The sequence below is a fragment of the Solanum tuberosum genome, unplaced genomic scaffold, assembly GCF_000226075.1.
Source record: "Solanum tuberosum cultivar DM 1-3 516 R44 unplaced genomic scaffold, SolTub_3.0 scf00134, whole genome shotgun sequence".
Classification (NCBI taxonomy): domain Eukaryota; kingdom Viridiplantae; phylum Streptophyta; class Magnoliopsida; order Solanales; family Solanaceae; genus Solanum; species Solanum tuberosum.
Window position 1 is genome coordinate 556 of NW_006239062.1, and position 11,442 is coordinate 11,997.

Here is an 11,442-nt window from a genome sequence, read left to right on the forward strand (position 1 = left end):
TACTCATTATTTGAAGTGCATCACCAATATTGATTACTAGAGCCCCGTTAACCGGAGGGATATGAATCCAAACATTAGTCTCATGTTTTTTCACATACAGCCCACCGATATCGTCTTGAAGAAGAACAGTGATTGTTGAGATATCAGAATGACGTCCTACTCCAACCGAAAGCTCCGGATTGGGACATTTTGGATAGTAATTAAAGTTTATTCTCTTTAAACCCATTAAAAGTTCTTCTTTTTCTTCATCAATCTCTCTTACATTCAATCCTCCATTAGCAACTTCAAAATCTTCCTTATAACAGTATCACAACTCTTCAAGTATTCAAGCGCTTCTTCCCTTAAAAAAAACATTTCATAGTAACAATTGATAATGTTTATAAAATATGTACTACATAGAATAAAAATTCTCTAAAATTTCTAGATATTTACTACATAGGCCTATATGAGTTTAGGCCGGATGAAGTGAGACATCCCATTGACAGCTCTATTAGTAAGTACTCTGAGGGTATTTCATAATTTCTTTTTATGATGTGACTACATATTTATACTCATTTCTTTAAAAAAAGAAAAATGCAAAGGAAAACAAACCTGCAAGAAGTAGGCCAAAATGAAGTAGCTTCATCATCAGAAATATGGACAAGAGAAAGATAATCTCTCCATCCCAATGTCTTCTCAGCTTCAGGAGTAAAGCTTGTTCCATACCTCACATTACTCGAAACTGAATTCTCTTTTGTATATTTTTTCTTTTCCTTAGTTGGTAAATTGAAGAAACGATGGCTCGTCTCTTTTATATTGTCAAGAACTTCAATAGAAACTCCATGATTGATAATTTGAAAGAAGCCCCAATTTTGTGCTGCTTCGCAAATTTGATCAGCCACCTTTGGATCATCCCAATTGGATGCATCAATTATTGGGATTGAATCATCGGTTCTTACAATACTAGCAGTGATTCGTTCTTCGAGTGGTTGAATATATTGCTTGGGAAGTGCTTGAATTCCTATATCACAAAGGCCCTTAACTCCATGCCCTTCATTCACAACAAAATCAAACACTTTCTCTGAGTTTGAAAGAATTTTGGGCAAAGGTGCAATCATTATTAAGATTTATATAAATTAATTAATTAAGAAAAAGAAAAGGAGATGAATGAAAATTTGCAATTGAATTACTCAATTTATAGTGGCTTTAAGTCAACATTAAACAGTAAAATATCATTGTAAATTGGTCTATTTAAGAAAGTTGTAGTCTTTGAATGACTTATGGGATAACATACTTAATTCCGTTTCATTTATTTTTCTAAACACGCTGCAAGAAAATTTTATAAAAAAGTCACATGCGTACACAATTTCTGACTTTTCTTTAATGAGTTGTCGTTTTTTGATGATTTAGACACCATCTAGTTTCATCAAATTTTATCCATATAGGTCTACTATACTAGCTAGTAGAGTAGTGGTATATGGTTCATGCTAAGCACGAGCTAATATTTATATTATGGGAAAAAAGATAAATATACTCCTGAACTATCGTAAATGGTATGCAAATGTCTTTCGTCATACTTTTGGGATATTGGTGCTCCTGCCATCCAAAAACTAGACCATATATACCCTTTTTACTAGACCATATATACCCTTTGGCCAGTAAGCCAAGCTGATATAATTTTCTCAATTTTATTTTATTTGTCTAATTTTGTTTGGTCAAGTTATTCCTTCTCTTTGTTTTAGAAGTTAGGTTTAGCTTTGGTTGGATGAGGTTTTGAAGATGCAGGAGAGTTTTTTTGTCGGTATTGGAATGATAACTGATCGTTTCTAATTGACCCTGAATAATTTGACATTGAGGTGTGTATAAGCTTTCGATGCGTATCTCAGTGTTGGATTTGTATCCATATGGATACTTGGGCTGAATTCAGCTCTTCCTTCTTAATTCGTTTAGGACAGTAGTCAAAACCAAAATCCTTATTGATAATGCTGTTGTTTAGAGTCAATTAAATTATATTCAACAACCATGTAAACAAAAAACCTCAACCATGCACTATAAATATAAACATGCAGGGGAAAACAGGGAAGACATCACCACATATGAAAACGAATTAATTAATGGTTTCTCCAAGCACATCATCAAGCAGTATAACTGAGATGATAGCAACATTTCATATAATGTCCATAAAAACTACACACAAAGATGCATTGTTGTCGCTTGTAATCGCCTCTAAATATTGCATTGCACAAAAGCAAGATAACAATTGTGTGGCTCACTTGACATGTGTAATATAATATGCCTTGGGATATTTCTTTAGGTGAATCAAGGAGGGTGCTTACCATATGTGGACATGGATTTCATACTTATTGCATTGATTATTGGCTAAACATAAATTCAATATACCCTCTCTGCAGAATTTCTGTGCCTGCTATCATTTCTATGAGATGTACCAAAAATCGCTTCGTTTCGTCGTTGATATCTACTGTGGATAACATTTGGAATTGATTTCTTGATCCGCTTAGCTCTGAGGTCATTGCTTCCCTTACAAATATGGAATGTCTGAGCTAAACAAATAATTAGCAACACTTTCTTTGGACTGTACGAATTAACAAGGGTGATAAAATTGCACGGGAGGCATTGCTTTGGACTATATGGCTCATCAAACATGGTTCGAGCTATATTCCAATATCTTCGACACACACCTTTAATTTCCTAAAAGATTTACAGCTTTAATCACACTCAATGAGATATAAGGAAAGAGTATATGTTTATGGATCTTCCCTTGGTGGCAGCCCTTACATCTTTCACAATGTGGATTATGTGTTTCTTCATTAAAATATGCATAGTATACTTTCATGTTTGTAGGTGTTTTTCTTTTTCTTTTTCCTTATTTTTATTAGATCATCATATCCTGGAAAGGTCCTTTGAAATTTTCTTCTAATGAAGGAAAAAAGAACAAAAAATTAGAGGTGAATTTCTTATATTACTTTTCAAAACATTACAAGGACCTTTTACTCTATATCGGTCAAAAATATATACCATTGGTTTATATACTTTGTGTTGATTATCATTAGGTTTAGGATGTGTTTAAATTTATCATTACAATATATAATTCAAGTGGATATTTTCTCATGGATGACTTAGTTTCTTAAAATTGTCTTCCATAAGTTGGCTTTAAGTCTAAAACTTAACACATAGAGGTATTTGATGTCACATTCAATTTTGGATTTGTGTTGTTGAGAGGAGATGCTTTTGGTTTTTAATCACCTATCAAATGGTACTTTGCACTCATTCACGAGATAACTTCCAATCAAAATGACTTAGTTACTTGTAATTGTCTTCCGCCAGTTGCCTTTGAGGAATAGTTTCAAGTGAATGTTGACTCATGGATGATTTAGTTTCTTATAATTGTCTTGCATAAATTGTGTATTAGAATCAAGCAAATCGGTTAAAGTGATGTATGAAAATATTATGCAAGAGCGACTTGCATATTTCAGAAAGGAACAAGAGCAGTTGAAAAATTATATATACAGAGGAGCTTCACAAGATCAAATCAATCAAGAATAATGACAAGACGTTTTTCATGTATTGGCTTCTATGTAATAGGGAGATGAAATAATTTATGATTAGAGAATATATTCTCTAAACATCAATCTAATAAATAATGATAGGCCGTTGTTGATGTATTTCTTTATATATTTTAGCAATGAAAATAAAGTATTTATTTAATAGAGTATATATTCAGACTTATTCATTGACAATGTATTATTCTCATTAAATAGATACTAAATTTGATAAGTTTCATCATGTATCTATCATTTCAAACAAAAAGATTATGATATGCTCAAATTATATAATCATATAATTCATCCAAAAGAAAAAACATCATAGCACATATCTATTAATCCTCGCGCGAAGCGCGGACGTATTCCCCAGTTATCAATCATTCTCATCCTTCTAGAAACTAAAAAGTGTAATTACTCTCCCTTTACATTCAATTATAGATTGAATGGCCTGTAAGACCTTTATATTTGACTCGGATTGTCACTGGACCATTCTACTCACGACTTTACTAATTGAACATTTAAATTCGATCAAAGAAAAATTTAAACCGCTTTAATCATTGACCAAACATATATGACATTAAGATATTGAGCTGGACAAAGTCCATAAGAATCTCACATATTAAGGGCGTGGACTAATAATTTTTATTTTAAATACAACTAAAATCAAAGAAGCTTAAAAAAATGAGAAGAGAAAGTAAAAAGTTAAATGGAAAAGTGATGTGAGGCCAAAAATACATATTTTTAATCATAAGTCCCTTGGGAATGATAACTCGTTTCTTAAATTATCTATTCTACTTGTGCGATCACGTACACTTGCGTGTATTTGAGGCTTTATGAATTGATTTTCGGTTGTCAATCCAAATTACTTCTATATTCTTGTTTTACTATTTTATGCTTGCGCACCATAAAATAAATCTAGTGTCTAATCTTAAAATCGAACGAGGAGGGATTAGATAGACCAAAGATTATAGAGAGCTCGGTCCACCCATTAGATTGAGGTGATTAGTGTTCAGGAGTGACGCCCAGACGAACACCTTGCTTGGTTACGAAATAGGATGAAATATAAATGCTCGCCAGTTAGTTTATCTATCCCCGCTCAACGATGTAGTTAGATGGCTAACTTGGGTAGGCGGCGAGAGGCGAACCACCTGGACCATACTATCAACCCTATAAACCAGTAATTTGACAACTGAAGTGAATTCTAAGCTAAGAGTATGATACATGAAATCCAATACATGTTGCAGCCCTGGGATTTTCCAACTATTGTAAGTAATTTTATTATTTTGTTCTTGCATTCTTCTCTTTTGGTTCTCTTAACTAAATAAATTAGATAAGTATAATTTAGTAAAAATAGTTAATTGACAAGTCCTTTGGGTTCGATAATCTGGTTCTTTTAAGATCCACTATATTACTTGCGCGACCGCGTACACTTGCGTGTGCAATTTGGAGCAACAAAATGCATAAACACCCTTTCGTCTTACTCTCTTCTTTTTTTACCCCTTCCCCTGGAGTTTTAATTCATCTTTGCTTCCTTTGTGACTCGAGCTCACAATCTTAAAGTTGGAAATCATGAGGGGTGCTTGCAATCTGAGCAACTCTTTCTTGTCACCCTTTCGTCTTTCCATTTCCTAGAGAGAGAAAAGGGCACCTATTGCTTCTACCTCCGCCATGACCACCACCATATCTACCGGCAAGTTCTTCTCAAATTCTCCTATTTTCAATCTATTCTCAGTAAAAATATCATAATGACATTATAGACACTCAAAACCCATCTTCATAACCTATTATCTTTGTAAATTACATTTTCTCCAGGAAAATAGAAATAGAAATAGATATAACTCAGCTCATATGTTTAAAAACATTTCCTCATCGTCATCCTCAAACTTTGAGATTATTACTCAAAGATTTCTCTTAAAAGAGATAGATCTCAAAACTCCTTATTAACTCCTATGGAAATCAAAGTTTCCTCTCATTTTAAATGTTAAACATTTACTCTTGGGAATACTAGTTCCCATATATTCATTTTTAAAAAATGAAACTCAACTCTCCTCATCATACTCAAGTACTCAAGTCTTAAAACAAGATTTAAAAGTTTGCAAAAAGCTTCAAAATGACTCGAAAGACTTTCTCAAACTTGACTCTTAACTCTATCTTGAATTTGAATTATGAATTATGAATTCAAGAGTTATGATTTATGATATGAAGGATCTCGTGATGATTAAATGAGACTTAGATAGTTGATAATAAGAAACGAACAAAGACACTGACTGGGGAGCAAAGGCGCGACGCGGAGATAAATTAAATTATTTGATCGCGAAATAATTTTTGAAACAGTGGAGTCTGCATTCTCTCCGCAACACAGAGAGGGAGGAAATTTTTTGGGGACTGAAATTTGAAGCATGTCCGCGACGCGGACTTGGGTGCTTGTTTTTTTTTCCCGATCTTTTCTTCCTCTCCCAAACTCGATTCAACTCATACCCACTACAATTCTAAGGTTAAAACTCTCGAATTCTTATAACCCAGAACAATCTCAGCAAAACCCACACAAGAACTATCAATTTACTCAACTCATTCGCAAATCCTCGCCTGAAGAACTCAAAACAGCATTCCATTACTAATTAAATTCAAGAACCTTTCAAGAACTCAACAATTCAACATCAAGGATGAATTCATGGATAAGAGATTACGTACTTGGCGTGAGCTAATAAACCCAACACTATGGAAGCTTACATACCTTAATTTGATGAAACAAATTCTCAATTCGTAAGAAATCTTGACGAACGATTAAACTCCTCCCTGTTTCCTCCTCTTGAACTCCTCTCAAAACCCTAAGCGTGATTTTGAATTATGAAAATTGATCTAAGTCAGTTTAGACCCCTAAAATATTTCAAAAAATGTTTAAAGCTAATGAGGTAAGGAAAAGACCAAAATACCCCTCATTAATTCGGGTAAATTTCCTTAACTGGACATGCTAAACTCAAACGGGCATATCTCCCTCATCCGGACTTGGATTTTAGCAAACTTGGTGGCGTTGGAAAGGGGATTCAGAGATCTTTCATTTGATATCTTATGAGTCACCTAACTCATCATGTGCTAAAAGTTATGGTCGTTTGAAGTTGATCCAAAACTCACAATTGGAGACTGACTTGCCCCAATCTCAATTTAGCTATTTCCAAATTAGCGGTTTCTAAATTTAGCTCTTTTTAAGGTGGGATGTTACAAAAAGTTTGTGTTCAATTTTTTTAGAAAAATCTTTTTTCCATTTTTTTTAGTCGGTTGGTTAAAGTTTTTTCATTTGCCAAATAATTCAATTATGTAGTTTACTAGTAAAATTACTAAAATTTAATATCATAGAATTTATAAAATAATACTTTAAACCTATCCGTCATTTACTTTATAGGCTTTATACACCTCCCGATCTTGTAAAAGAATTCCTTTTACACACCCCTTGTTACGATTTTTTTTTCTTTTGTATTCGATCGGTTTTAAAAAAAAGTTGTGTTCAATTTCTTTAGAAAAACTTTTTTCCATTTTTTTGTTTTCGGTTGGTTAAAGTTTTCATTTACCAAATAGTTCAATTATGTTATTTATTTTATAGGCTTTATATATTAGACCTCATGATCTTGTAAAAGAATTCCCTTTACACACCCCATGTTCCAATTTCTATTTTTTTTTCTTTTGTATTCGATTATTTAAAAAAAAATTGTGTTCAATGTTTTTAGAAAAAAAAATTCCATTGATTTTTTTTTTCTTGTATTCGGTTGGTTAAATTATTTTTGAGAACTAAGGTTTTTGAAAGTGGGGAATATGATAGTGAAAATAGGAAAATTAAGTTGTACAAATGACATTCCACATTGATTGTATTCTTCCTCTCCGCATAATTACACCCTTACCCCTAAGTTTATGACTAAAGACATAACGAATTTATAGGTAATTTCAAAATATTTATTAAAAATTTGTTAGAATCTGAGATTTTCACAATAAACGTGAAGTTTAGAAAAATAATGTAGAGCTTTACAAAAGGTCAATTAGAACGTTGATGAAAATTTAAAATAGATTTATACTTATCTTCCACTAATCTAATATCATAAAATCCTAGTAAGTTGAATATATATAAGAGATAAAGAGAGTTAAAAAAAAAATACAAACAAAAATAAACATTATAGAATGAAAATAGATGTGCCGGAAAGTCACAACACTCAAAATACAAATATTTATAATAAATACAATTTGAATTTCAAAAGAATGTATGCATTATGAAAAGCTAAATAAGTTATCAAATAGCATAATTAAATCCAGTAAAAACATTACACCATAGATCATAATAAGATGATTGGATCTCTTTATTAATTCTGTTGGGAATGTCGTCCCTAAAACCATAAGAATAGACAATCCGATAAAAATCAATAAAAACATGCATGTATTATTTAGTAGTGGGGAAGTCATAATTCAAAAGTTTTTATTTTAATCAAAGTAGAGGGGGCAGCACGTTTGTCTTCCCTTTGAAGACTAACTCCATTGAGATTCCTTTTACCTGAAGAGAAACCCACCATTTGGTATAAAACACTTTTACTTAATTTTGAAAAAATAAGTAAGATTTTTTATTTACTTTTTGTGTTTAATGTATAAGTAAAAAGTAATATTCTTGAAAAAAAATTGTATCTCAACAAATACTAGTATGAAGGTGGGTTAGGGCTAGGGCTGGGCATAATATGGTTAAAACCGAAAAAACCGACCGAACCGATTTTTTTTATATTTCGGTTTCAGTTTTTCGGTTATTTCGGTCGGTTTCGGTTTTGATTTTCAATATTTCAGTTTTTCGGTTCGGTTTTCGGTTTTTTAGCTTAAAAAATCGGTTAACCGAAAAACCGAAATTAGATATATATATTATATATATTCTTTACCCCTTCATTAAATCTCAGCCCATTCCTTTAATAAAAATACAACTCTCAGCCCAATAGCCCATGCCCAGCCCAAATTCCAATCTAAATTTAAAAATCCCTAATTTCAGACCAGTGTAGTCCATAATTTTCAACTCTCGTCTCAAACTCTCAGTTACGCTGCAGCTCTGAGCTCGTCTCTCAACCCTCATCTCTCATCTCTCAACTCGTCGTCTCAACTCTCAAGGCTGCCGCTTGAGACGACAATTTCCTAAACTTCCAGTACCTCACGTTCTCCGTCGCCGCCTCACCGGGTTGTACACCAAAGGTTAGTCCCACTACAGTGCCTTCCCCATCGCTGGTTCTTTTTCTTATGCTATTTTTTTTCTTTTCTATGTTCAGATTTTTTTCAAATTGTTTCCTTTATTTGTTACTTTTCGATCATGCAATGCTGTGTCTACGGTAACATAAATTTTAGTTTCCTCCATCACTGTTCTGCACTCTTTTGAAGCTTAAAAGCAAAAGTGAAGTCCCAATTTAGCTTTTAGTCACATTGTTTCAGAAACCCTACAGATTTTACCCTAGTCATTGAAAGTTTTGCATTATTAACTCTCGTAAAGGAAGCTGATTGAAATATGGGGCATTTGGTAGGTTGATTTTCATATGTCACTCAAAACAGTTTACTCTTATATAACTATAATTGTCTCTGTGAAATGCATATGCATTTTGCATTATTAACTCTTGGAAAATGCTCATAAAGGAAGCTTAGGTTGATTTTCACATGTTGCCCAAACCTAGGGGAGGATGGATATGTGTATTATTCATTACGAATTTAAGTTTTATCTACTTAAGAATGTAATTTGTAAGTATAATTTGACTGGTCCATGGAAGTTCTGCCTATTTTGTTTAAGTGTCTATTAGTTAGGGACTGATCAATGAGTCGGTTAGTGAACTGTAAGTCTGTAATATATTGCGTGATTATTGTTCTTCTGAGTTCTGAACCGCAACTGAACTGTGTGAGTTTAATCATTGAATGCAAGTATGCAACTTTGTGATTATTTGTGTGATTTGTGAACTGTAATGTACTGCGTCTTTCTGATTGTTGTTATTCTTGTTTGTTTCACTTTTTTTTTTTTTACAGATGACACAAATTGGAAGTAGGATAAGTGAAAGTGGAGCTTCAAATGACAGCATATCTAACACCTCGTCTCCCAAGGAGGTTGAAGTTAATGTTGATACTTCAAATAAAAGAAAAATCATGGAACCTAGAGCTGCTTGTTGGAAGCATTTTGACAAGTTCATTGATGAAAGTGGAGCTAAGAAAGCCAAATGCAAGTATTGTGAGAAACCTTATGCAGCTTCTACATCGAATAATGGTACGTCAACAATGAATAATCATATGAGAATATGTCCTAAATTTCCTCGTGACACCGTAGATAAAGGTCAACATCTAATTAATTTTCTACCATCTTCAACGGGAGCAAAAGAAGGGGTGATTAGCACTTGGAAATTTGACCAAACACAAAGTAGGAGAGCTTTAGCCAAAATGATAATTGTTGACGAGCTACCGTTTAGTTTTGTTGAGAAAGAGGGTTTTAAAAACTTCATGAGAGTTACAGTGCCACAATTTCATATTCCTTCTCGTAGAACCGTGACGAGAGATTGTTATGAACTATACCTTGAAGAAAGACAACTTTTGAAGAAGGTTTTCAAAGAAGCACGTCCAAGAGTTTGTCTTACGACAGATACTTGGACCTCTATACAAAAAATCAACTACATGTGCCTGACAGCCCACTTTATAGATAGAAATTGGACTTTGCATAAAAGAATAATAAATTTTTGTCCTATTTCTAGTCATAAGGGCGGGGATATGGCAGCTTGCATTACTAATTGTTTGCTTGAATGGGGTTTGGATAATGTGTTTACTATTACAGTTGATAATGCTAGTTCTAATGATGTTACTGTGAAAGAAATGTCTAAACAATTGAGTAATTGGGGAACTAACATTATGGATGGTGACCATCTTCATGTGAGGTGTATGGCACATATCCTTAATCTTATTGTGCAAGATGGGTTGAAGGAAATTGGTAAGTCTGTCAAGCTAGTGAGACAAGCGGTGAAGTACATTAAACAATCTCCCGCAAGACTTAGAAAGTTCAAAGAATGTTGTGAATCTCAATTGATAACTTGTAAGAAATCATTGTGTTTAGATGTTCCTACTAGGTGGAACTCTACTTATTTGATGCTTGATGTAGCACAACATTTTGCGCTTGCATTTGAGAGATATAGTTTTTATGATATTGGATACTTGAATCATTTTCGTACCTTTGGTTCTGTTTCTTCTGAAGATGAAAATGGAACTAGTGATGTAGATGGAACTAGTGCAAATATTCTTACAAGTGATATTCTTACAAGTGCTGACTGGAAAAATGTGAGGTCAATGGTGAAATTTCTTGAAACCTTTTATGTACTTACTTTGAAGGTCTCTGGTTCTAATTATGTCACTAGCAATACACACTTTGTTGAAATTGCTGAACTTAATCTTATTTTGAAAGAGATGATGGAAAATGAAGATGGTAATTTGAAAGAAATGGCAAAAAGTATGAATGAAAAGTTCAAAAAGTATTGGGGTGAACCACATAAAATGAACAAGATGATCTTTATTTCATCCGTGTTGGATCCCCGTAACAAGCTTGATTATGTTCCATTTGCAATTGGGGATATGTTTGGAAAAGAAGTTGGGGATGAGCTATGTTCAGAAGTGAAAAAATACATGAACAAATTATTTGATTATTATGTTGAGAAATCCTCAAAAAGCTCTTTACATGTACCATCTTCACCCACTTCATCTGACAACTCATCAAGTATATCTAGTGTGCATGGTTGTAACAACTTTGTAAATAGAGGAAGAATGAGAACGAAACAACAATTTGAGAAGCATAAAGAAGTTAGTGGAAGTTTAGGTAGTAAATCAGAATTGGAAAGATATCTTGCCGAAGATATTGAGCCAGATAGTGATG

General features: G+C 33.1%; 1 protein-coding gene and 1 pseudogene across 1 annotated transcript in view; one reads left to right on the forward strand and one right to left on the reverse strand.

Moving 5' to 3' along the window:
* Positions 1 to 3: 3 nt before the first annotated feature.
* LOC102600165 (feruloyl CoA ortho-hydroxylase 1-like) lies at positions 4 to 1,145 on the reverse strand (annotated as a pseudogene).
* An 8,418-nt stretch (positions 1,146 to 9,563) lies between these two features.
* LOC107061427 (zinc finger BED domain-containing protein RICESLEEPER 2-like) overlaps positions 9,564 to 11,442 on the forward strand; it is a 2,005-nt gene continuing 126 nt past the window's right edge. The window contains exon 1 of the mRNA XM_015310667.1: positions 9,564 to 11,436. Coding sequence (XP_015166153.1) covers positions 9,564 to 11,436 — 1,873 coding nt within the window. The remainder of the gene's footprint in view (positions 11,437 to 11,442) is intronic.